The sequence below is a fragment of the Capsella rubella genome, unplaced genomic scaffold (assembly GCF_000375325.1).
Source record: "Capsella rubella cultivar Monte Gargano unplaced genomic scaffold, Caprub1_0 scaffold_8, whole genome shotgun sequence".
NCBI lineage: Eukaryota > Viridiplantae > Streptophyta > Magnoliopsida > Brassicales > Brassicaceae > Capsella > Capsella rubella.
Window position 1 is genome coordinate 196,091 of NW_006238916.1, and position 26,640 is coordinate 222,730.

Consider the following 26,640-nt stretch of genomic DNA (forward strand, 5'->3'; position numbering starts at 1 on the left):
ATAAAAGACGAGAATTTTAATCAATTACTTACCAAAAATCATCAATAAAATCTTAAATCTCCATTTTAATGTATTTTCTAATAATTCCTATATATATATCGTGTGTGGTATTTCAATATGCACCACCACAGCTACTATTATTGTGTCATATCAAAACTTGCAATTAAAAAAAAAAACCTCTAATCATCACACAGAAATGACTAAATCCATCATTTGTGCTTTCTTCATTATTTTTATTCTAGGTTTCGTTTTTTCTTTTAATATACTTGTCAAATATCTTCTTTAAGTTTTCGAAAACAAAAGCTGAAACGTTAAAATGATTATATATATGTGTAGGGATGGTGGTGAATGAGATGGAAGGACTACAAGAAGAAGAAGGAAGATGTGAGGAGGTTTTGAAAGAAATAGATTGTGGAGCTGGCAACTGCAGCGCTCTGTGCCTTCAGAAGCGTAATGGCTTGGGCCGATGCGTCTTACCAGAAGGCTCCAACACCCTCCAATGCTATTGTTACTATCCTTGCCTTTGAAGTTTCTTGTTAGTTTCTTTTTTTTAGTGTTTTTTTATAATCTCTATATCTACAATTTCAGCATAGACTATAATAATTATTTACTTTGCAATCCATTCTATTTATTCCCAAGTTGATGAAATAAATATGATTTATCTGTTCTCAATCTTCTTCTCAAAATAATTTATTCGTTTTTAAAGCATTGTGTAACTCCAATTTTTTTTAACATTGTTATTCTCCAAAGTATAATAAGGTTGTCGTTCTGAAAGCATTGCGTAAATCCATAATTTTATCATTGGTTTATTTGTTTGTGTGTAGAGTTAAGAACATAATATTTTTTTTTTGCTGCATGTAGAGATCAATTTTTACACAGCCCTCAAAACGATATATACAGTATTTGTAAGTTGTGACCACTCTTTGGTACTAAAATTTATTTATTGGTTGGTTGTAATATTATGTATAAAAGAAAATTAATTAAAAAATATAAAATGTAGAAATATTTTATTACTGATGAGATATCCAAATGAGTATTTTTACCCGACGAAACTGGTTTAAGAGCCACCCTGATTTCTCCTAAAACTATCAAATTCGAATAAAATCGTGTTAAGTTGACTAAATATATAACAGCTGGCCCATTAGAAAGTTTTAAAAATGACCGAACGACTAATAATAGCTGGCCATTATTGAAAATGATTTTCCTCATCAGCTAGCTAGTTGGTTTATAGAAAGGTTAATTATTGTTATATGTAACACTAATCTCGAGAGAAGTCTAAATCCGAAAGAGAAAGGAACTGTTTTTGGAGTCAAATCCAATCTTGTTCTCTTTTTTTCCGTTCTTGGTTATTAATCAACGTACGTACGTAGGTCATGGACACTGTTGTGGAGGTGCGAGTAGCCATTCACCATCATCATCTGATGACACCTTCGAAAGATGGGCGGATGGGTAACTGCTGTGGGATCAAGTTCGAATCAATAACCGATGGCTACTCTTGCACCCAGTGTAAGTTTTATGCGCACAAGATCTGCAGCAACCCTCCTGAAGAGATCAACCACCCTTCTCACAGGTGTAAGAGCAGCCTCTCTCTTAGGTACAATAATGAGAGGTTCAAAGTGAGATGTGGTTTATGTGGAGGGAAGATCGAGATCTATATCAAACATTATAACTGCCGCACTTGTGATTTAAAAATCCATTTGGGTTGTGCCAAGTACCATCCCCCTGCGACCATTCATGTTCCACAGAGCCACGACCATGAACTCAAGCTAGAGTTGATGGAAAGATGCTTCACTTGTGCTTCTTGCGGAAAGGAGGGTGATGAGTATCCGTACAAGTGTCACGAATGCGAATTGTCATTCCATGTGAACTGCAAAAAGTATGCAGCAAGAGGTAAACCACCCTTCCCACCCCTTACATCCTCTAAAGCTCTTTAAGGGTGAACCACCTAAGTATACTGATGGCAAATGTCGTCTGTGCGGGGATAATCTTGTTGATGATGAAGTCTTTTATCATTGCTCCACTTGTAACTTTAGCTTGGATTTGCATTGTGTTCATTATCCACCGCCATTACATCTTCATGATCTAAACATCCATGACCATGAACTCATCCTTAAGCCAAAACAGATTTCTTTTACTTGTACCACTTGCGGTCTTATCGGAGATCGAAGCCCATACTTCTGTCTTCAATGTGATTTCGTGGCCCATAATGACTGCTCTGGGTTTCCGTGGGTCATAAACATCAATCGACACAACCATCGCGTTTCTCGCACTTCTCTCCTTGGTGTTGTGGATGCAGTATGTGGAGTTTGTCGTAAGAAAATGGAGTGGACTTGTGGGGGTTATTCTTGTGAGAGGTGCCGTGACAATGTGTTCCATACCAAATGTGCTACTAGAGAAGATGTGTGGGACGGGTTAGAAATGAAAGACGAACCTGAAGAAGATGAAGATATCGAACCTTTTGAGGTGATAGATGAAAACACAATTCAACATTTCAGCCATAGAGAGCATAACCTAAGACTCAACAAGTCTGGTATCTTTATCGAGGAGAAGAGCTGCAAGGCATGCACTTATCCTATCTACCACCATTCCTTCTTCAACTGCATGAGTTGTAATTTCTTTCTCCATGAGAGCTGCGCTAAACTCCCTAGGCGGAAACGGCATGTTCTAAGCAATAAGCCGTATATTCTAAGTACAAAACAAGCAAATTATTCTCAATGCGAGGCATGTGGAGTATTTTACAACGGTTTCATGTACCATTGTGAGAAGAATAGATTAGATGTGCGATGTGCTTCAGTTCCAGAGCCATTTGTCCATCAAAGTCATCCTGAACATCCTTTGTTTTACATGTCACCACTGGACGGGGGAGTATGCAGTGCTTGCAACGAAGAGTCATCTCATGTGCTTAGATGCGTTGAAGATAATTGTGGGTTTATCCTCGACTTCAAGTGCGCTCTATTGCCATACGCGTTCAAGCATAGAGTGGATGACCATTTTCTTTCTTTGTGCTATGGTGAAAATGCGCGGAGTGGGAAGTATTGGTGTGATATTTGCGAGAAAGAAACGGACCCGAAAACTTGGTTTTACACTTGTAAAGATTGTGGAGTGACCTTGCATATCAATTGTGTGCTTGGAGATTTCCGAGGCCTCGAACCAAAAAGACGCTTCATAACCAAGAGAGAAACAAAGACCACACCTTATGAGGCGGTTCGAAACAATAGCATGTCTCGACCACTTTGCAGTCGATGCAAGTCCCGATGCATATTTCCTACCATCTTGAAAACTGACTTCTATGTCGACTCTGATATATATTGTTGCTCTATTACTTGCTCCACCATTATTTAGTCTTTTGTTGTTCGTTCTATTGTTGTTTCTCATTTTTCATTAGAGCATGATCAATTTCACAGCTACACTTATAAGAGCTGTAAATTTAAATCATTAAATGTAAAATCGTTTCGACTAAAAACCCAATAGAACTAATCTGAATTGGGTCCAAATGATCCATCCAACTTAAAAGCCCAACAAATCAAACAAAAACCAAAAATGGTTCCTTTCATCGACAGTTTCGCCGATTTTCGAATTACGAAGCTTTTTTTTTAGAATGGAGAAACATTCAGATACAGAGAGTTCAGAGATTTTGGGAGATTGGGAATCATCTTCTCCGGTGAATCCCGAAGAAAAAGTCGTAATGGTTTCTGTTCCCACTTCACCGGAATCTCAAGATGCGAGATCGCATCAAATCGAATCTAGGGTTTCGGAAAAGGAAAGAGCTTCGACGTCTTCAACTGCTGCCGGAGAAGAGGCGGTGGCGAGGAGAGTGTTGCCGCCGTGGATGGATCCGTCGTACGAATGGGGCGGTGGGAAATGGAAAGAAGACGGAAGAAAGAAGAAGAAGAAGAATAAAGATAAAGAGAATGAGAAAGAGAGTGATGAGATCATTCCTTTTAAGGAAATCATTGAAGCTCTGCTTCGAAACTCAGGTGACAAGGCTGAAGAAGTAGAAGACGACAAAAGTCAGAGCTGTGTTGACATGTTGAAGTCAATGGGCTTTAAGTTTCCTTAGTAAACTTTCGGGGCTTTTTTTAAATTTTATCGGTTTTTACGGGTTTAACTCTAGTTTCTTGAATTTTCACTTATGACTAAAATAATTAATATGTAATATGACTAAATGTAAATTCTGCAAGTGTTAAAAATATAATTTTGTCAAATATTTTACAATTTCTGGAATTTTATCGGTTTAGAAGTATTGTATGTTCCATTTCTCAATTAGTCAAAGTAGTTTGTGGGGTATGAAAGCAAGTGTAAAATATAAAAAGTTTAATTAATGATGTCTCTCTTAGGAGATTTCACAATGGTAAATTTTTTAGAGTTTGTGTGCAAAATAGAAAAATGGAACATGTGAAAGTAAAATGTTTCCTACGGATGAAATCCTATAATGTAACAAATATTATATATAGACCTTCTTACATTACAAAACCTAATTCTTTTTCATAAAATTATATGCACATCAAACAAACCATAAATTATGTATATCAATATATTATTTATCAAAGAAAAAGACTAAAATTAAAACGACAAATTTAGTATATAAAACTTAAGAAAAACATAGTCCCGCAGGTTAAAATCGAGTCTTTACGTATGCTAGACTTAAAAGGAAAAAACAAAAGAAAACAAACACAAGCATTGGCAACGATACAAACAGTTTCTTCTTCTTCTTCTTCTTCTTTGCGCTTGCAGCAGAAATCAACGCCATTTTAACATTTTCAACGAACATCAACTGTTTAAAATACGAAAAAAAAATAAAAACGGTGTTCCAAGACTTGAAAATAAATAATGATGTAATAAATAATAATACCACACAAACAAATGAAATGAAAGTCTCACTTCTTGATATAAAGGCAGGCAAAGAAGGCGACGAATTTGAAGTGCTTCATCGAGCATCAGCTTCAATTTCATGTAGAATAAAGCAGCTGCATATATAATGTCAACAAAACATGTGTTGTTGTAATAATTGAACCCGAAAGAAGAAAAAAGAATGGATAGATAGCTTTGGTGGTTCGTACGTACGTACGTACCACGTATGTTATTAGCCCGGTAACATTGTTTTGCAGTCTCAGAATACATGGCAGACTTCTCCAGGTACACTTTCTCCTTTTGTTCAATGTGAACAATCGTCTAAACAGATAAAACAAAAAAAAAAATGGAAACAATGAGCTAGGTTAAGGTGATTTGACCAACACACACACAAAAAGACATATGAAGTCGGATGATACCTTCTTTAGCATGTCTATAGCTTTTTGGAGACGATGCATCCGATTGTCGTGTTTACCGGCGAGCCAATTCACCACTATCATAACCGCCGATGGAGAAACACACTCTGATCTCATCTACCCAAAATACGTTAGAATCAGCTCTAAAGGTACAATAACGGCAATAATTGGCGAAATCGATGCACAAACCAGACGGAAACGATAGCAGTATCTACAAAATCGGCGTCGTCGAGACTAAGGGTGTAGGGTTTCCGAATTTACTGATTTTATTGAAGTTTACTTAATAACTATTAAAATTGCATGCATCTACCAAGTTTAACTAAATTAGTTTATTCGACATATTTTATATTAGTATTGTTAAAAATCATAAAATAAGGATTTCACCCGTGTTTAAATATCAGATTCATATATTTTAATTATTAATAATATCGATTTAAATCCGTTTCATCGTACAATCCGTCATGCAATATAACCTATCTATGTTATTTTAAACTTTTAATATATTTAAATATTCATAATTCAATAGGAGGTTTATCAAATGAATGTTCACAACATATTTCTCCATGGTGATCTCGATGAGGAGGTATATATGAATTCCCACCAGGTTTTCATCACTCACATCTTGAAAAGTTTGTCGTCTTCGCAAGTTATTGTATGGCTTGAAACATGCTCCTAGGTGCTAGTTTAAGAAGTTGTCTTTGTCTTATGGTTTGGATTTGTTCAAGCATATGATAATAATTCCTTGTTCTCCTCTACCAAAAACAACATTGAACTCAAGGTGTTACTTAATGTTGACGACCTTCTCATTTGTGGCAATGATGGGTATATATATGCTCAAGAAATTTATAGGTTTTATTAAGTTGTTGTTTCTCCATGAAGTACTTGGAATCCGCACGAAGCTTAAATTATGTGAGGTTAAAATTTAACCCGTTAAATATTCTCTTATCTTTTATTAACGACTGTTAACTCGTTGATACAAATCTACCAATCATTATATAAATGTAAATTTGTATAAATGAAATTAAATAAATGAGATATTTTTAATCTATTTCAAAAAGTAGAGGTATTAAACGTCAAAGAAAATAGTTGGCGGTTTTTTCGGGTTTTTCTCCTACTTATTTTATCAGCCACAAATGAAAAAAGTGAAAAATATCAATCAGAATTTTATCTAGTGTGTTATTGCAAAAACGCTGAATTTTATGTTTTGTGATGATGCAAAAGCAATGATGAGACGGAGAGTGTGAGAAGAGCAGTGGGTTATACCGTGAGCTCTCCTAATTAAACGACTTCTCCTTGTGTTACCGTGACCAAAAAAAGGCTGAGATTGATTAGAGAGACCGTTGTCTTACTTGGATAGTTCCTAAAATATTTTGAAGAGCTTATAAAGTTGTAATTCATTGGTCATGTTTGATTCACAAGTTACAACAAGTTCAAAAAAACCTCACATTAAGTTTAAGAACTCCTAGTGAGATTATACCATTGGAGGAGAAAAAATTGGAAGTTGTACTTAATTTTTAATTATTCAAAAATTATATTAAAAAAATTGGTAAACACCGCATAGAGGGGTTTACCATTGGAGATGCTCTAAGTTCCATTGGGTGATACCCAATTTACAAAAATGCATACAATTACTTCTTTTTCTTATTTTACAAAAAACAAAAAAAACACTCTTGAAATCCGGTTTTTAAGAGTTACCATTCAGAACCTTTGTTAACACCGTACCACCTCAAAGATTATCATCAAGAAGAATCCAGAATCAACAAAACAATAAAAAGAATAAAAATGGGGTTACTCGTCGTCGTCTTCCTCATGAGATTCTCTGGTTCGTTGAATCTTTCTTGTTTTCTTGCTAAAATCGCTTTATTTGTTCTTCAACCATGTTTTTCCTATTCGCATGGTGGCCTTTGGATTTTAATTTCGCATTTTGTTCTTCTTTTGCACTACACCATATCAAAACATATAAATCCAAAGAGTAACGACGTACTGCTCGTCAAACTTGTTGCCAACGTACTCTCATTCACTAGCATTGAGTCCAAGCGAACCAGCCACCTGAAGATTCTCGTGTCTGACAGCCATCATGTCCTAGAGTTCAATGAATTTAACTCCGGTAGTGAGATTGGCTCTCAAGTTCAAAGCGAGTTTTTCCAAGATTCCAATTTCAATTGGAATCGAGCAGCTGGATTGGAACATGTCAAAGGGACACAGACTAATTAGGAAAAATGAGTTGATTTCTTCAAGGAATTGCAAAATCGGTGCGATACTGATCACTTCTTCTCTGTTCAATTGCGTCGCCGACGAAGGAAAAGTGAACGTCGTGGATACAAATACTATTATCATATATGTAAATTAGAAGAGAAATACTATTATCATATTAGGAGATCTCGGAGATACGAGATCGAGTTAAATGGAAATTGATATATGTGTATATCTAAAATAGGTAGATTTACTATCATATGTAAATTACTTGGTAATCAAGTTTTATACTTTGTATAAATAAGCCTAAATGTTAATGAATAAAAGGGAGAGAAACTATTTCACTTCTAAGGTTTCCTCCAAACTTATCATGAAATGAGAGCCATTGAACCTTGACCTATGGATTATGGTTCTTTTATGGATTATGAAGGAAGGAAACAAGTCTCTCGACGCTTTTTTATGATCCATTCTCGTTTAAGTCGTTCTAATATAGTTTGAGAAATCATTTAGTTTTAATTGTAAAAGAAACTAATATTATATTAGTTGGCTTGATATTACAGGTCTCTGACCATCGATCTTCCCAAAAAACCAAAAAATTATCTTACACTAAACATTCAAGAACAAGGTTGATTAGCTAGTCGCCTAAGCTTAAACTTGTACATAATGTTACCTTGAGGTCCTTTCTCTGGCCAGTACTTGTCAACCATGTACAAACCATCATACACATAATCTTTTCCTCTATGGTCCGATCTCTCTTTGCCAAGGATCACTCTCACTGGATTCTTCCTCTTCATGCTATTAGCTAAAGCCAAGTTTCCCGCAACAAGCTTCTGATCTTTGATTACTTTTACATCCTTGTGACTTCCTTCACCACAGTAAACCATCACATCAGATTCACGTCTGTCGAAGTAACCATTACCTTCCGATGAAACAATGCTTGTAGCTAGCTTTGTGTTCCCTTTCTTCATGTAATCAATCCCACCCCTCATGTTAAAGTGAAGACCGATTACGTTGAGTTCTGCCTTGAACTGATATTCATCTCCAATCTTGATTCCAGGGACTGGTCCAATCATCTTCTCACAGTTCACTTGCATCCCGCTCTCCATGAGAACCTTCCGAGTTCTGTAATCTGCCCTGCTCGCTGCAGTCTTTGATTCACCTCGTCGTGGTACCCTGTCACGATCAAACTCAGCATGCACAAGTCTGAAAAGACGCAACACCTTGAGAACTCTCTCGCGTGGACTAAGATCTTTGGTGATCCGGTTCTGTTGTATAACCGAGCTGACTCCATGATGATTTGACTGTCTTTCATCTCTGTGTCGAATTGGTTTATGAGCAATGGTCATTGCTCTTAACGCAGCTGCATTACTCAACCTCTTCTTCCCCGGTGAGTATCTATGTTGCTGCACAGCATTGGCTCTTATTCTAAAAGCACTTGCATTACTCAACTTCTTCTTCACAGGTGAGTATCGATGTTTCTGCACAGCTTTGGTTACCACTAAAGGATGCCTCTGAAAGTTATTAAAAGAACGTCTTCTGTTGCTTTGACAAGCCATTAGCCTAATACCTTCCTCTGAGCTTAGAGGTTTCACTTTACTTTTAGAAAGTAGAGGAACATTCCTCCTAGCTGGAGGATATTTCCCATTCCCAACATTACCATTACCTGCTACATTGAAGCCAGCCTTCTTCATAATCGAATCAAATGATTCGTCTTCTTTAGGCTTATGGTAATCATGGCAAGCAACACCGTCACTTTTGCTATCTTGATGACCATTCAGATCCTCATCTGTCTCACTTATGACAGCAACATCATCACTACCAATCTCACATCTCCTGTTTTTAACAGTAAAATGTGGAAAATCTCTAACAGAAGAGACCTGTGATGAAGGGGGGGTCTTGTGATAAGTAACACCAACACATTTGCTATCTTCATATCCATCCAAATCCTCTTTTTTCTCACTTACGACAGCAACATCATAACTTCTCTTGTTTTTAACAGAGAAATGTGGAAGATCTCTAACAGAAGAGACCTGTGAGGTCCTGTGATGAGCAACACCAACACATTTGCTATCTTCACAATCATCCAAATCCTCTTTTGGCTCACTTATGACAGCAACATCATCACTACCAATCTCGTTTTTGACATTAAGATGTGGAATATCTCTAAAAGAAGAGACTTTTCGTCGCTTTAAAGCAGGGGAGGTCCTTTGAATCATCATCATCATCCTACAATGTACACAAAAATCAACTGTCTTGGTAAAAAAATTAAAAGCACTATGTGATTCCCAAAAGCTCTCAAAAGACACTTTAAGAGAAAAGACAAACAAAGAAGAAACCGTCAAAATCTTTCTCCAATCCCCACACCACTAGGATTCAAGAAAAAGATGAAGTTTTTAAATCAGACCAAACATATATAATTCCAAGAAAACGACATTGGTAACACAAGAGGTAAGTGTGAACACAATAAATATAGTGAAACTCTAACAATAACATACGAAGACGACGGAAAGTGAAACTTTATTTGAAATTCGAACCGTTAACAAGTTTAAAATCATCAAAACTGTGAAAATTACGAACCTTGATTAGAGATCTTAACTAAGTAAAAGACTCGATTTTTACACCCTAACTCAAACCCTAAGTTGGATGAAATCTACACTTAACAAAACAAACATATAAGAAAATGGCAGAACACAAGAAACACTTGAAAAGTCGAAAACGTGCATTGAATTTTTACAGAACAAACTGCGAAATTGAAAAACCAACCATGCGAAGAACAGATAAAGCAATAAATAGCAAGAAAACAAGAAAGATTCACCGAACCAAGAACCAGAGAATCTCCGAGAGGAAGACGACGAGGAGTAACAACAATTTTAAGTGCTTTCTTGATTCTGGATTCTTCTTCTTGATGATAATCTCTGAGGCTCGGAAACCGAGAGGGAACAGAGCAATGACTGAACAAATACTTAGGAGAGAGAGAGGCGGTGTTTTGATTTTTAAACGGAGCCACGAAGTCACTAACAACGTTATTAATTTTCAATTATAATTGCTTAAAGCGAATTATAAGCAACTAATTTACTACAGTACATGATTAACTTTAGTGATTACGTTATATGCAAATGACTAGTGGTTTGTTTGTGGTGTAAGTTTTTTTCCATATTAATTTAATTTTTGTTTCTCTTCTACTTTATTGCTAGTTATATTTACCGAAAATCAAAAGTCTATGGAATCTGTCGACAAAAAAAAAGTCTATGGAATCTCAAATTTCCATATATCCTTTTTAAAAAATAATTCTTTTTCTATCCATTTCTAAAAATACTTTCGTTTATAAATAAAAACTATAAAATTTTATATAATTTATAAAGTATTTCTAAATAATTTTTTAATATTTTATAAGATATGTTTTACAAGATATAATGATTTATATCTTTAAAAGATATTTATATATATTTGTAATACATATATAATTTTACATACATATAAAGAGTTTCAGTTCATTTTTCTAAGCTTCCAAATGTATGAATAAATTTTAAAATTTTAGCGCTCTTTTTTAATAAATTTTTTAAAATAGAGTAATTTTGAATTTTCCCTAAATTTAATATATATATTTTTATATACTATCTTCAACTAGTGCGCAAGTATAAAAAAAAGTTCGGGGTTTAAAAATTTCGGTTGGTCTATGTTTTTAAATTCTTTCACTAAAAATATAAGAATGGATGAAAAAATATTAAAGTCTCTTAAAAAAGTAAAAAAAAAATCGATTTAATTTTTTGGCCGAAAAAAATCATATGGCACAGCATTGGATTTTAGGTTTTTTTGGTTTATGGTTTATAGTTTTTGTGTTACTAACTTTTAAAAATATTAAAAATAGAAAAAAAATCAAGTCACGTGAAAAAGTGAAAAACTAATAAAACTTGATTTCTTTACACATATGTGTAGTGTAGATTTCCTCTTTATAATAGGTTTAAACTTTATAAAAAATATTTTAAATATATAAGTAAATTTGGAATTCATACGTGTCAAAATCTTATCGATTCAATCGACATAGATGATGATTGTGTTAAAAGCTAAGTTTGAAAACCAAGCTTTATTTCTTTATGTGAGATTGTGACTAAAAGTTTTCATTTGATAGTCACAAAATGATGTGACTAAACACTAGATCAATCGTGGCAAATGAATTTTCCGACTAAAAAAAAAACAGATACGCAACTTTAAATTGTGATTAGTCGCGCAATTACGAAACACACAAAATCTCTCGATTTCAAAATTGCAGGCGCAGTTGCTTGCAATTATGAAACGAACATGACCATAATAAGAATTATACATCATATTCACTACAAACACTCATATAATAATGGATTTTGCTAACTTTCAAAGCCTAAGTTTCTTAACTTTTTTTATGAAAACCATTTTTACAAAATCTTGTATGGCATGAAATACAAGGAAAATAGAAAAGATAAAGAGGTGGATATTACCTTATGTAAATGAATAAATAGAGTTTTTGAAGAAGTTTTGGTTGGTTTTGAGCTTGTACTTGTAAGTTGCAAAGTTTAAGTTTCGAATAGTATAGATACCATTGTTCTTCTTCTTCAATTGTAGAACAACCTTCTTTTGCTTGCATAAATCACAAGATTGTAAACCATGATTTATTTTATCTACATAAAAAATAAATATTTATATATATATATAATTTGCAGAAAACAAATAATATTTAAAATTATAAAATTGTAACTAAAGGTGGAACATATCGAAATAACCTTCATTTATAGTGTATTTGGATTCTAATCAAATTCATAAGGTTTGACTTTTAAAAGTACAAATCTATATGTATGGTATCTTATTTTTTGACTATTTGGATCAACGGTCAAATACCGCTCAAACAGTTTGAATACAGATCGGTAAAAGAGTCCAAACGATTTGGATACAAATCGGTAAAGGTTGAATCAATAGTCAAACACCGTTCAAACGTTTAGGATATGAATACATGATTCTAAATATCTAAATCAGGATCCAATCATTTAAATATCCAAATTCTCTGAACGAATCAGAAAGATTCAAATAGCGAATCGAATTTGGATCCAAAATAATAATTTTACCCCTAATTTTTTACACACTATCTTTTACTATCCTATCACAGAGGTCGATAAACCGACTGTGTTTTCATGTTTTGGTTTATCAATTAAAGAGTAAGATTAAGCGACTAACCTGACTCGTTAGAAGAAAAGTCTATCAACCAGTTTTTATGACTTATGATTTGATTAGCTCAAAAGATAACAAACAACTACATCAAACCTTTTGATGAGAATTAAACTCCAACAAGAAAACTAAATTTGATATAGAAAAAGAATAATAAGAGAGGTTAGAGTACTATGAGAGGTTTCTAATGCGATGTTCTTATAAGTTTACTGCTTTCTCAAAATTTGTGAGGTGAATGATTTCTAAACTTCATGCAAAAACCTCTTTATATAGTGGAGGGAATTAAGAAATAATCTCGATAAATATTTGTAGTTATATCAAATTACCTTTTCCTAGGGTTTTCTTAACCAATACGATATTATTTTCCTTTCTTTTTTTTGTAAAAGATATGTTTTTCCATTAAACTTATAAACTACTTTCCATATCTCCAATAAAATATATAATTTTATTCTCCAAGCAAATCATGCTTTGAATTCATATTTGGAAACTACTTAATCAAATATGAAAAGTATATTTTATGTATTTCTTTACTTCCATTTATAAAACAAATTGTATGACTATTTCATGTAATTCGTAAGTAAAAACTTCCAAAACGATTTACATATATTTCAATTTTCCAACTTATTGAATTTTTATTATTATTTCATTTAATCTGACAATACAAAGATCAAGTCAAGTCAATGGAGGTTGACCAGGAATCCTACAAAGCTTGAACTTATACACAGTCTTACCTCTGAGTTCTTTCTCTTCCCAATACTGTTCAACCATATACAAACCATCATACACATATCGTTTCCCTTTATGATCCCATCTCTCTTCTCCACGTATCACTCTCACTTCCTTCTTCTGCCTCATACTATTTGCCAAGGCCAAGTTCCCTTTCACCAGCTTCTGATCCTCAGTCTTCTTTTCCTTGCTGATTACGTTACCTCCTTCACCTGTGTAAACCATCACACCAGAGTTGAACGTGTCGTTGTAGCCGTACCCTTCTGATGCTACGATGCTTGTGGCCAGCCTGACCTCTCCTATCTTCATGTAGTCGATCCCGCACATTGTCTTTGAGTGAAGCCCGACAACACGGAGCTCGGTTTTGTACTGAAACTCATCTCCAACGTTGATTCCTGGAACCGATCCGATTCTCTTCTCTGTGTTCACTTGCTTCCCCATATTCTCCAAGACTTTTAGCGTCTTGAGGTCGATTCTGCTTGTTGCGTCGAGCAAATCCCCACCGCGCCTCGCTTTCTTATCTCGATCCAACTGTGCGTATACTTGTTTGAAGAAACTCAATACCTCAAGCACTCTCTGGCGAGGAGCAGGATCACAGTCAGAGTTTCTAGTCATCTCCGGCTCTTGTCTGTGAGATGAAGGAGCTGCAACAACATGATCTTGACCAGCTGATTCTTCTTTGCCACAAGTTTCTACAGGTTTAGGTGATGCAACCCTCAGATTCTTGCCAGAAACATCATCAATTTTTGGATTCTTGAAGGCACCTTCATCTGGAAGCTCAATGTTAGTTCCACATCCCGATGGGAAATCTCGAATGGCGAAGACAAAAGATCGCTTCTGAGAACTAGTCATATCCCTGTAGAGAAACATCACAATCAAATCATCATCAGCTCTATGAAAACGATCCCTAAAAGTCTAAAACTAACAAACACACCAATACTAAATAAAAGTCTCGAACTTTAACACACAGATTGAATCTGAGACTCGATTTTGACGGATCCAAACAGAGATGGTAACAAACAGAGTAGTGGATACGATATGAAGTCACTGAATTCAAAACTGGAGCGATCTTCTTGAGTTGTGAGATCAATTGAGAGTGTAAAAGAAGAAACACTAACATCGATGATGATGATGATCACTCTCTCCCACTCGATGAGCTTCAAAATGATGACGAAAGATACGATTTTTCCACCTGATTTCTCAGGAAAACATCGCACAAACAAACAATCCAAAGATTGTTTTGGAGAAAACAAAGATGATGAAAACCTAAGCAAAATAAAAAACATGGAGTTGCAAAGCATCAAAATCACATCTTTTTCTCGGGAAAACAAAGAAAAAAGCAGTTAGTTGAAATGGAGAGGCGATGAACTCACTCACTCAGACGAAATCGTAAAATCACTGAACACAACATCACACGCCAAGGAGAGAGAGAGAGAGAGAAGAAAAGGAAGAAGATTTAGAGTGTATACCTGAGAATCCACGATGACTGCAATGGCAGATCGAGATCGTCTTCAACCTCGCCTTCTCCGGCTCCGGCGAAACGAAGACTTAACAGAGTTTTTTGAGTTGCTTTAGTTATCAAAACACATAGATTTCTGTTATTATAGGGAGCTATACCATTAAAGTCGTGTGATCATTTTAGGTAACTGTTAGATATATAAAAATCCAAAACTAATTTAATGAAAGTTTTTTAAAAAACATATATAATGCAAGCCACGCCCTGAGTCCTGAGAATCTGAGATGCTTTGCTGGAAATTGTAAAAAGAAAAAAAACAAACAAAAAAGCATTCAATATTTACCATAAATACGTTTACGTATAAAAAAGAGTGTTTTACTAGTAATAGAAGTTGGAAAAAGATTACAACTTTTGTTTTTTTTTATTGCAATATAAAAGTTGCTTTTACACTTGCTTTTATGTAAAAATAAACTACGAATGTTTTATATTGGTATGTAAATGTATAGAAAAAGATGTAATTCTTTAAGCACCTTCTCATGCAGGAGAGCAAGAAAACGACTTTTTTCTTGTTCTTGGAGTTGAATAAGAAGAAGAACACATATGTGTCATTGTATCAAAGAGAGCCCTTACATAAAAGTCTTTCCTTTTTTATATATCTGCAAGTTGCAATATCTAGTGCAGGAAAACCTCATTTGGCCACATTCTCTCAGAAAAGCTTAAAAGAGCAAAAGAGTTTTTCTCTTCAAGAGAGAGATCGAGAGAGAGAGAGATCTTAGAAAGTCTTTGTTCTGAGAAACACCAATGAGTTTGAGAAACTTTTTATCTACTTTCATATCATGTGAAGTAGCTCTGCTTGAGGGAATGATCCATTTGATGGCACATCAAGAAGAAGATCTTGATCAGAAATATCATTATCTTCATACCTAAACACCAGAGATCCACCACAGCTCATAGGGTTAAAGGACGATACACTATTCTCTATAATCTCTTTAGTTTCAGTGTGGTTTGATCTAATCTTCATCACTTCTTTGGGGCTTCTCATCACAGCCCTTGTCTCTGAAGGATAAAAAAACTCAATCTAATCAGAAACAGACAGATTTTGTTGGCGAGAGTTATGGATTGACACGGTTCAAGAATCTTTATTCACCTGAGAAGTTTTGGTTTAAGCTTTCACAAGGTCTTTCAATGGTTACAAGACTATTATTATTTGATGGACTCAGGTTTGAGACCCTTGGTGGTGTAGTGACAGAGTCTTCAATCTCTTTTCTCTGTTCCTGAAGTAAATTTAAAAGTGAACAAAAACCAAAAGTATATAATCTGTATGTTTCAAGAAGAGTATATGTTGAAAAACCTTGAGCATCTTATAGCTTTCCAGCAGATGGGATTTGTTAGGATCGGTTAAAGCAAGTTTTGCAAGTGTCTTCACGTCATCATGTTTTGATCCAGATGAAGATGTCTCAAACACACCATCTGCTACAAGCTGCTGAAACAAGGATAAGTTCTCTTTGAATTGAGAACTCTCAAACATGCTTCTGAGGCTGGCAAAAGAGAAAACAGTAAGTATAAGAACTCGAAGAAACCACTGAAATCTGTAAATACTGAAGTTTCATTGAGTTAAAATACCTATCAGGACGATCAAAAGAGTCAACTTGAGGAAGTAATTTCATCAGTTTTTTCTGTTCGTCCTCTGTGAATTTTTCTATGAACTCATCAAAGTTGAAAACATCCTGCACAGAATTTTTCCCAAGTCAACGTAAGGCCTTCAATTGGTTTTCGAAGAAACATAGTTGTTGTGATGCAAATGAATTTACCTTTAAATCTATGCTACAGAGTAGTAAACTTTGTCTTCCCAAGACTTGCGGTTTGCTCCTGCAACAAAAGTCATTTATGCTTACTGATATTAGAATCTGCAAAAATAATCTTCAATCTTTATTTGTCTAGAAGGATTCCACAAGTTATTTACCTCTTCAGTTGCTCCTGCTTTATTGCTTTTCCACCAAATTTAGCAGAATGAACTGATGAGGACTTGCTGCTCTCAACTACGAGTGAGCTAGCTTCAGATTCCTCTTCTCGAGTACCTGAGTGAGGATCTCTCATAAGAACACTCCCATGTCCTAACAACATTGGTGGTTCATTCTCAAAAAGTAAATCTTCCTCTGTAGAACCAGAGAGACAAGAAGATTGCTGCTCTTGTAGAATAGTATAGAGATCCTTTGTGAGCTTTTCAACAGAAGAAGCCGCCTTTGGACGGCCCACACCTGTCCTCCTCTTACAAGGAAAGGTCGTTTCCCACGCATTAGATTGTGCACAGCTCTCAGAGTTTGACACAACTGATCCTGAACTCGATCTATTGCTAGCTTCTTCATCCAGAGCCTTCCTCTTGAAACCGGTACTGAATTCCAAGTTAGCTCTTTTAACTGTGAAATTTTCTTGATATGATTTCCTCTTGGGAATCTTTTTGTTCAAAGACATTCCCTTAATCATCACTCTTTGAGGCTTACGATCCTCAATCTCTATCTCATCACCTTCAGGACGCGAATGTAGAGGTGTGTAGTTTACTAGTGTTCCCTTAGTTCTCCACCTCGAACCACACGCATTGCACAACACCGGCTTCTCTGGTGGCCCGTTTCGCCATAGAGGTGTACCTGTTTACAAAATGTTCTCAATGATCAAACTCCCAATATCAACAACAACAAGTAATTTCACATTCTCCTCATGACAGCATATTTCATTGTATCAGGTAAAGACTCATAAGCAGGAAGAACAATGATCTTTCAAGACAAAACAATTCTAACAAGTCTTAACATCAAAGCAGAGCTAACATTAGAGTCTTGATTCAACATAACTGAGCATTTCAGACACAAACAACAATCTTAATTTTCCAAAACTATTCATTTGATTAACATTCAAAGCTCAATAAGAGTGATCAAAACCAAGCAAAGGACCCTACAACGTGTTCTTGTGATCATAAACACAGACACAAATCAATTTCAAAATGCTCAATCTTGTTCATGTCTCCAATAAACGTTTTGCATTATCACAGTTCTTGAATAGTCAAATTTCTCAAATAGTAAAAATCAAATCGAGGAATTGAAGAAACAAGAACTCACTTGTAACTCCACAGTGATAGCAAGGCCCTTGCTTCCCCATTATATAACTCTTTTTTCAACAATTATACAATTTTTCACAACAAGAATCAGAGATTTTTGTGAAATTGAGTTTTTTCAAAGCTTGTTTACTAATTCAGCTATACAAAAGGACTGGGTTTTGGGAAGCTTCTCTACGAAGAAAAAACCCAGAAACCAATTTTTTTTTTGTTTTAAAATGTTTGCAGAAGAAAGCCAAATAAAAACCCAGAAAACAAAACACAAGAAAGTGAAAGAAAAAAACCTCCACCAAGAAAATTAGAGAAAAAAAAAAAAGAAAAAACAAGAACCCAGCCCAGAAAAATATTCAAAATCCGGAATCAAAGAGAAGGTTTATTATATATGGGTTTTGTGGCTTTGAGCTAATCACTCTAAAATGCAAGAAAATAAAAATCCAATAGAGAAGAAAAGAGAAGAGAGACTTATTGAGAGAGGAATCTAACAAATGGCTGTGAAAAAGGGAAAGAGAGAGAAAGTGGTGAAGGTTTTAGAGAGAGAGAGAGAGAGAGATAGAGAAGTGATTGTTTTTTGGGTTTAAATTGTTAAAATAATTAAAATGGCTTCTTCTTCTTCTTCTTCTTCTTCTTCTTCTTTTATTAATTTTGGTATTTTGTAATTTTGTATGTATAATGAAAGGTAATATGTTTCAGCTTCTTCTCCTTACTTAGCTTTTTTCATATAATGTTTTACTTTACTTAATAGATTTTTTATTTATCTAATTACTTAGTTACCAAAAATGAGTTTTCTTTTTTCAATTTTGTTATTAATGTAGTTAATTAATATTAGCTAAATTAGATTAATTGCATTTTACATGTGTCCAAATCTCTCTGAAAAATGAAATGAAAACAATATATTTTTCCATAATTCTAATACATTTAGTTAATGAATATAAAGTGAGTTATATATAATAATCTCAATAAATTAATTAATATATTTTTCCATAATTCTAATACATTTATTTAATGAATATAAAGTGAGTTATATATATAATAATCTCAATAAATTAATTAAATAGAGAGAAGAAACCTTCAAATGGTTAAGAGAAAGTGAGAGGATGAGGGGAATATAATTTTGCTTGTACCTTATGGTTCCTTCTTGTTGACTCTAGACTTTTTCCTTCTTGTTTTTTGTTTATTTTTTTCCTTCTTTCCATCCTTATATATATTACTCATTTTTAATTGTGACATTAGAAAATAAATAACAACCATGAGAAAACAAATGTATATAGATAATTATGATTTTTAAAAAATAGTATGATATATTAAAAGAAGTAAGTTTATTTTCTCTAACTTATATGTGTATGACATGTGTATATTTGCAATTAAACTAATGTCAATCTCATTTCTTTGTTTTACATTAGGTAAGTTTATTATGGTAATATTTTCAGTATGCATTGATTTTTTTGTGTGTGTGGATAAAATATAGTTTTAAAGTAGTATTAATTCAGTAAAGAACATGTTGAAAAAAATAGGCCAATATGGAGAAGATATCAAGAAAATAGAAATAAAACAGTTTTTGCCAACTTTTTAAAACGTATACAATATATGATATTATAGAGAATAATAATAAATCTATACTGCAGTATTTTGTGATAAGAAAGATAAGAGTATATATAGGTTAATAAGATTAGGTTGTAAAGTATGCGATGGCATGACGTTTGGTAAACTTATAATACAAAAGAAAAATAAAAATTGGGTATGTGAAGTCATTGGCCGTAATGACGACGACGACGATGATCATGGGACACAACTCTCTCTTCTTTGCACCGTTTGATTTGGTTTTTTTAAAGTATTTGTAAATTTGTAATGATGGGGTCCCCACCATTTGTGGTTTTGTGAATGTGATTAGTGAACTAATTATCTCCTTGTCTTCGCTTATTTTAATATTCCATATCTTTCTTCTCTTTTTAACTATATAGTTTTTTTTCGTGTTTTAAAAAAAGAATAATATGCAATAATCACCCATGAACCAAGAAGATCCACATAATTTTTGAGGTTTGGTGAAATTGTGGCATGTTACTCGCGATGAGATGAGATGTATCTAAAAATATTTAAGTTAGGTTTTTTTTTTTATTTGGAGGAAGAAAAAGCAAATTGTAGGAAACTGTGATTATTGTTACGTAACTCCAAATATAATGTTGAGTCTCTATCAAATAATAGTACTACTTTTCCCTATAGACATACCAGAAAAACAATGTTTATATAATAAGATTGTGTTTGATTAATAGTTTTTACCATGGGATTATTTTTTAGAGGATAAAATACTAATCTACTAGTTATTAGAAAATGATATAAGAACGAAATACCAAAACATAAATAATGGAGGAATAAAAATTCACATGTAATCTGATTGATTTCACATTTAGAAATATCTATATATCAAGGATTTATTTAAAAATATATATACTAGCTAATTTTAACACACCAGATCATATAATAGCAAAATAAATTATGTAATGAAAAGAAAAACAATGGAAGAAAACCTAAACGTATGAAAAGTGTTCGCATGGTATCGTATACAAACTTTACATCGGAAAAAATTATCGTATACAAACAAAACAACGCAATAGACACAATATTAAAACCACATAATTAAAGTGTCCCAAAACGTATTATAATTTCATTTGCTGATTTGAATAAAGAAACTAGTAATCACTTCTATTATTCAACTTATATGATTTCTATACGAATACATAGTTATAACTCGTGAGGTTAAATGGATCCACTTTAATTTGTGTTTACGCATCAGAAGGAGGAGATGAGACTATAATGGATGGGATAAGTTTATATAAATAGCAAAAGGTAATGCACGAGTAGTAGTACTAGCTAGTGCTTAAATAAATAAAACCAAAGTATACAGTACTACTACTATTACCATATGAGATGATCCTGCTTATAATTCGTACAATCATGCTAATAAAACACAACAACCACTACAGCACAAGATGACAACTATTAGATAAAATGTTTCATCTTAAAATATTAGTTCGTAGTTCTTTTCTGATATTTCTTGGTTTACCAAGAAAATAAAAAGAACTCAAAATGTCCATAACTTTTGGTATTTCATCTACTTAAAACTCTCCAACTTTGATTAGACTTGTTTCATTCACCCTCTCCTCTAAGTGAAACTCAGATCCTCGTTTGAACCATGCTTGATACTTGCTAGTTGCTACCTTAAAACATATGAAGAATCTGGTTCTAGGCTTCTAGCTATAGGTATAGGATTTTCACTTTTTTCCTACTTAATATTTTTGGCTTAATGCGAATTAAGAATCCAAAAGTAAGGTGCAATACATCTAAATAGCTACGGACTAAGAAAAGCTTGAGAGATGGAAAAAGAACAAAACCAAGTTTAAAACCACTTTAGCCGTTTACAATGTGAAGGTTATATTTTATGCAAAGTGGAGAAACATGTGCTGTCACCAAAAGATATGTCCTGACTAGTGAATACACCAAAGTTAAGTACCTAACAAATTGACCATGTACGTAATAAAATCACCATTATGCTTTCAGGTATTGAACGAACACTCAGTCTAATAACTTTCACTGCTACCACGTTCAGTCTCAGTTTCTTTCTTCATCTGCCAAGTTCTCAAACTACAGATAAAGCATCATTTGTTAATATCAGCAGCAAATGAACTTACAGTCGTCAAGCGAGAATCCTAACAAACACAGCTAGAAAATCAGTAAAAAAGGGTCAAAATCAGTAAAGTCGCATTGACTTGAAACTTTGCCACGAAGCAAATAAGAGTTGTCAACACGGCATTTGTTTTTAACCTTCTCCGAACGTTCCATTTATAAATCTTGGTTGGTTCATATAGATTTATTTTACAAAGACTTCCCTTCACCTTTTTCTTTGGAGTTTCTCTCGAGTTACCATAGTTACTCTTCTGTCTCTATACGCTTACCGATTTTGACCATGTAAAAAGCATACATTATAACCGGACGTTGGATATGACTTATGAGGTGATTGAACTAATGTATGGTTGTGATAAGGCTGAAAAAGAACAAAAGACAAGGCATGACTAGTGCTTAGTTAAATAAAAACGAAGCCTATCACACGGTGTTCATCTGCTAACAAAATTCATATATTCCTGCTAATAAAAACACAACCACAACAGCACAAACGCAACAACAACTATATCAAGAGTTTATTATGAATGATCTCGAAAATCGTTTTGTTTTTTTATCCTCACAATTTCCTTTGTGGCGATTCTACTATCGTGAAAAGATTCGTTTCGGCGTGTATAGCTCCTCCACTTGATAGTTGTAGATTCCGGTTTGAACCGTACTTAACAAATTAAGGAACCAGGTTCATAGTTTCCTCAGATCAATAGTCCTCAACATCGAAGGAATGTGAAATAGCTTAAGATTTGGAAAACTCTGGCCATTTACAATCTCAAGTTAATATTTATAATAAGGGCGAAAAACAAACAAATCCTTTTTAAGTAGGAAAATGTTGCACAAAATAAGTGTCCTGACAGATAAAACACCACAGTGGCTTAACATGATGACCATGTAAAGCACCATTACAATGCTTTCAGGTACTTCTAACCACTCACTCTATTTACTTTCATCTCTCCCATTTTCGAGTCTTAGTTTCTCCTTTTCTTCTTCTTCTCTTCTTTATCTGCTGAGTTCTTCAACTGCATAACCAAAAAAAACCAACATCAATGGGGAGGTGTTACTAACAGATCAAATGCCATGTTCTAATATCAGGCCACTTATGAACTTACCATTATGATGAGAATCCGAACAAACACAGCTACAAAGTCAGTAAAGAGGGTCAGTGAATGTTTGATGTAGTCCATGTCGCCAAGGTGTGCCTTCTCTATGATCTCTTGTGTATCCACCACCATGTATCCCACAAAGATCAACAGCCCAAAGTATAGCTGCCCACCAAGAAAGAATAACAACAAGTGTTAGATGTCTGCGAAACTAAGATAACTAACATAAAAAAAAAAAAGATCTTTGCGAAAAGGAGATGTTTGATTTACCTCAAACTTAAAAATAGAAGCAGAGCCACCAAAAATTGAAGAGGCAAACTGAAGCCACATTAGCATGGACAAACCAGATGAAAGCAGTCCACCAAGGTAAAGATACTCCCTGCGTCTTGCTAGCATTGCTGCTGCTGAGAAACAGACAAATGCTATCGCAGTTCCAACAAAGGCAGTGATGAGGATGCTGGAGAACCAAAAGAAATATATAAATGTCAGATCTTGGATAACTTTTACAGATAATTATAACACGAACACTAAACATCCAAAATATCAAATGACAAAAGATTTGATTCATAACAACATAGTACCTTGGATCAACATCAATTGCCACTTTGATCAAGGGCCCAACTGAAGCACCTTGAAGAACAGCAGAAATAAACAGAAGAGAAAGCCTCTTTTGCTACATCCAAAGAAACAACAATGTCAACAAAACTGAAACTTCAACACAATTACAGAGAGAAGAGTAAATTAAGCGCACTTACTTGTTCATAAGGAGGACATGAAAGCAACCAAATCATAGTTCCAAAACATCCAAAAGTTGTAAGAAGACCACCAATATTCAAGAGCACATGGAGATAAGCTCCAAAGGCAGACGCAACGAGCGCACAACACAATGTCAAATAAACCTACAAAAACACCACAATATATGAGAACCAAATCAAGTGAGTATCAACAAATCAAATTCCCCTAATGAGAACCATGAGAAACGAACAAGACTATCTTAACCATAACAGTCGGGTTAAAGAACAACGAAACTCTCAAAACAATCATATAGCAAGTAATGTATTAACCAGCGAATTCATAGACCGACGCAATTGAAAACCCTAGAAATCCATAGAAAGCACCGCTCGCAACGATTCGTTCAATCCGAAACCAAATCCTCAAAATTAAGATGCACTCGCCATAACCAGATCGATCAATAATAGAACGAAAACGAAACTTATCCCAATCTAGACTCTAATCACAATTTGTGAGAGAGATGAGTCGAATCGGCGAGGAAGAAACTTACCCGCTTAAGATGATTCTGAACGGACGGAGATATCTGACGGAAGTTTTTAAGAGAATCATAGCTCCAGCTTCTGCTACCTGGTTGAGAATCGAAGAAGGAAGAGAACGCATCCATGGCTTTTTTTGTTTTGTTTTTGGCTTGACTTGAGAAAATCGATAACGAAAATTACTTACTGAAATAATGAATTTGTAATTTATAGGGCCTAATGATTAGGGAAGAACTTGACGATTTTACCCTTGATGCGTTATATGTAAACTACACGGTCGTCACACGTGTTAGACAAGGGTAGTTCTGGAAAGTTCTTGAAACATTGAGACCCGTCCGTCGTATTAAAAGAGTTGAGACTTTGCCGCGAAGCAAATGAAAATATCTAAAAATCGTCATCCCAACCAATGAGAGTCGTCCACATCAGATTTTTCTGCTCGAATACATATTTTAAAACTTTTAGTTGCTCTAAGAAATCTTGTAGACGTGTCAAAAATATTTACAGACGTTATTTTCAATTTATGAACAGACCATCGCATCACAAAGTTTTATGATAATAATGTAATTTGGAGTTTGGATAACAGTTTATTTAGAAAATCTCCTAATCGATTTATTTGTTAACTTACAAAGACTTTACTTTTTGGGTAGAAACTTACAAAGACTTTTCTTTGTCTTTCTCTATTATATTTCACATCACAAGTACAATAAAAATAAAATACTAAAGACTCTGACTACAAAAAGAAAAGACCAAGGACATTTTCGAATTGTCTCGTCATTTCGTACATCACGGGTCGAGATAGTTTGGTTTAAGTTGGGTTTGAATTCTATTTTTATTTGGGCCGAGCGCTAAACATAAAAGCCCATTAAATAGATATTTTTTATGACGATTATAAAACGAAAACATCACGTAGTTTCTTTCCTTAAACAGAATTAAAGAAAACGAAAACGACATACAATCCAAGTTTCTAACGATAACAACATCTCTTTCACTTCCTTCATAACTCTCATTTCAAACCACACATTCAAAAACTCACTCTGAAAATACAAAACTTTCAGAGCGCAGAGGAGAGAGAGAGAGAGAGAGATCTATGTCTATATCCATGGCGTTATTCTCTCCACCGATCTCGTCATCACTTCAAAACCCTAACCTCATCCCCAAGATCTCATCTTCTCTCCTCTTCTCCACCAAACGTTTCTCCCTCGTCTCCGTCACTCGAGCTTCCTCTGACAATGGCACGACTTCACCAGTATCCGCCACCGTCTCGGAGGTTCCGAAACCTACTTCTGTAGCTGTAAAGGAAGCTCCGGTGAAATCTCCGGCGGAGAGCTCCTCCGCTTCTGAAAACGGCGCCGTTGCAGCTGCGGAGACTGATTCGACCACAACAACGGTGATCAAATTTGAGAACACGAAGTGGGTTAATGGAACTTGGGATCTGAAACAGTTTGAGAAAGATGGGAAAACAGATTGGGACTCTGTAATCGTTTCTGGTTAGATCCTTAAAACACTTTAATTCAATTCTACATGATAATGTCTTTAATCCTAGGATATACAGATTCTTTGAAGTCTTGATCTTTGTTTATGTTCTGTTACTAGGAAAGGTTCTGTTTTTCTGCTTTGGTTTGTAATATATAGTTAGTATTGTGTAATGTGATGTGCTGATAATTTAATTGTAGAGGCGAAGAGGAGAAAATGGCTTGAAGATAACCCGGAAACAACTACTAACGACGAGCCTGTACTGTTTGATACTTCGATTATTCCATGGTGGGCATGGATGAAGAGATACCATCTACCTGAAGCTGAACTTCTCAATGGTGAGTTTAGCTAGTACAACTAAACAGTTGCAACTGAGACATGAAGTGTTTTTTTTTTTTAATGGTTTGTTTGTTGGTGGTGTAGGTCGTGCTGCGATGATAGGGTTCTTTATGGCTTACTTTGTTGATAGCCTTACCGGAGTAGGACTTGTTGATCAAATGGGGAACTTCTTCTGCAAAACACTCTTGTTTGTGTCTGTAGCTGGAGTTCTTTTCATCCGCAAGAACGAAGATTTAGACAAACTCAAGGATCTGTTCGATGAGACAACGTTATATGACAAGCAATGGCAAGCGGCATGGAAAGAGCCAGATTCAACAACAGGTTCTTCAAAGAAGTGAACAAGTTCTTGCATCTTTTGTTTTCCTCTTTTCGTTTATGAGTAAGAAAAATCTGTGAATCAGTGAGAGTCTCTCTCTCTACTGAACTACTGATCTTCATCAGATTTGTAATCTTTCTGCTTTAAAAAATCTCTATGAAGTAGAGTTCACAGAGAAAAATGTGTCAAAATTAAGGAAAGGTCTTTGACTTGTAGACCAGACCTATTCCGTTTTGACGCTTGATAAGTATGATCAATGGGAGATTTTTTATGCTTTCAGATAGGTGTGTTTGAGTCATGCATTATCATAGTCTTCTAAAATTTTCTATTTTTTCATGGTTTGATCTTCATTGAAACCAACCATCATTGTTTTAAAATCAACTACAATTTTGGACGTGTTCATGGAATTTGGGTTTCATTGTGTGAACGTATGTACTTTAGAGTCTTGAGACATTATTGCTCTGCGCTTATTACCGCAACTACTTTGACTCAGTTTAATGTACAAAAGGACCATTTTAGCTTCAACTGTTGTCACTT

The 26,640-nt window shown here is 34.5% G+C and overlaps 7 protein-coding genes, 1 non-coding gene and 1 pseudogene across 10 annotated transcripts; 5 read left to right on the forward strand and 4 right to left on the reverse strand.

Annotated features, from left to right (window-relative positions):
* Positions 1-196: 196 nt before the first annotated feature.
* On the forward strand, positions 197-582 carry LOC17875050 (defensin-like protein 141). Its single transcript, XM_006282005.2, has 2 exons — positions 197-242; positions 337-582. Exons 1-2 carry the CDS (start codon positions 197-199, stop codon positions 525-527), a joined length of 237 nt encoding a protein of 78 aa, XP_006282067.1. The 3' UTR covers positions 528-582.
* Positions 583-1,373: 791 nt separating this feature from the next.
* On the forward strand, positions 1,374-3,342 carry LOC17876400 (annotated as a pseudogene).
* A 230-nt stretch (positions 3,343-3,572) lies between these two features.
* On the forward strand, positions 3,573-4,225 carry LOC17877030. The gene has a single exon (XM_006281190.2). It carries the CDS (start codon positions 3,599-3,601, stop codon positions 4,058-4,060), a length of 462 nt encoding a protein of 153 aa, XP_006281252.1. The 5' UTR covers positions 3,573-3,598; the 3' UTR covers positions 4,061-4,225.
* Positions 4,226-6,484: 2,259 nt separating this feature from the next.
* Positions 6,485-6,567, forward strand: LOC111829154. Its single transcript, XR_002832709.1, has one exon. It is a non-coding gene; the product is annotated as a small nucleolar RNA Z152/R70/R12 (small nucleolar RNA).
* A 1,474-nt stretch (positions 6,568-8,041) lies between these two features.
* Positions 8,042-10,433, reverse strand: LOC17876551 (YDG domain-containing protein At5g47160). The gene is made up of 2 exons (XM_006279749.2): positions 10,281-10,433; positions 8,042-9,686 (listed from the first exon to the last, which is right to left on the reverse strand). Exon 2 carries the CDS (start codon positions 9,683-9,685, stop codon positions 8,075-8,077), a length of 1,611 nt encoding a protein of 536 aa, XP_006279811.2. The 5' UTR covers position 9,686; positions 10,281-10,433; the 3' UTR covers positions 8,042-8,074.
* A 2,826-nt stretch (positions 10,434-13,259) lies between these two features.
* Positions 13,260-14,958, reverse strand: LOC17875172 (YDG domain-containing protein At5g47150). 2 transcript variants are annotated; one of them, XM_023779066.1, is made up of 3 exons: positions 14,849-14,958; positions 14,498-14,645; positions 13,260-14,235 (listed from the first exon to the last, which is right to left on the reverse strand). In XM_023779066.1, coding segments are annotated over exons 2-3 (912 nt in total). In that variant the 5' UTR covers positions 14,500-14,645; positions 14,849-14,958; the 3' UTR covers positions 13,260-13,325. The 2 variants fall into 2 exon arrangements, with proteins under 2 accessions (XP_023634834.1, XP_023634836.1); XM_023779068.1 differs by lacking the exon at positions 14,498-14,645 and having other exon boundaries at positions 14,849-14,950.
* A 414-nt stretch (positions 14,959-15,372) lies between these two features.
* LOC17875563 (GATA transcription factor 27) lies at positions 15,373-18,200 on the reverse strand. 2 transcript variants are annotated; one of them, XM_023779055.1, is made up of 7 exons: positions 17,946-18,200; positions 16,799-17,480; positions 16,647-16,704; positions 16,459-16,562; positions 16,187-16,373; positions 15,983-16,103; positions 15,373-15,891 (listed from the first exon to the last, which is right to left on the reverse strand). In XM_023779055.1, the coding sequence occupies exons 1-7, from the start codon at positions 17,983-17,985 to the stop codon at positions 15,665-15,667; spliced, it is 1,419 nt and encodes a 472-aa protein (XP_023634823.1). In that variant the 5' UTR covers positions 17,986-18,200; the 3' UTR covers positions 15,373-15,664. The 2 variants fall into 2 exon arrangements, with proteins under 2 accessions (XP_023634823.1, XP_023634821.1); XM_023779053.1 differs by having other exon boundaries at positions 15,983-16,109.
* A 4,152-nt stretch (positions 18,201-22,352) lies between these two features.
* Positions 22,353-24,151, reverse strand: LOC17875600 (bax inhibitor 1). The gene is made up of 6 exons (XM_006281935.2): positions 23,990-24,151; positions 23,463-23,606; positions 23,289-23,380; positions 22,978-23,164; positions 22,717-22,872; positions 22,353-22,626 (listed from the first exon to the last, which is right to left on the reverse strand). Exons 1-6 carry the CDS (start codon positions 24,101-24,103, stop codon positions 22,576-22,578), a joined length of 744 nt encoding a protein of 247 aa, XP_006281997.1. The 5' UTR covers positions 24,104-24,151; the 3' UTR covers positions 22,353-22,575.
* Positions 24,152-24,979: 828 nt separating this feature from the next.
* LOC17875185 (light-harvesting complex-like protein 3 isotype 2, chloroplastic) lies at positions 24,980-26,382 on the forward strand. The gene is made up of 3 exons (XM_006280903.2): positions 24,980-25,462; positions 25,649-25,786; positions 25,872-26,382. The coding sequence occupies exons 1-3, from the start codon at positions 25,063-25,065 to the stop codon at positions 26,123-26,125; spliced, it is 792 nt and encodes a 263-aa protein (XP_006280965.1). The 5' UTR covers positions 24,980-25,062; the 3' UTR covers positions 26,126-26,382.
* The last annotated feature ends 258 nt before the right edge of the window (positions 26,383-26,640 follow it).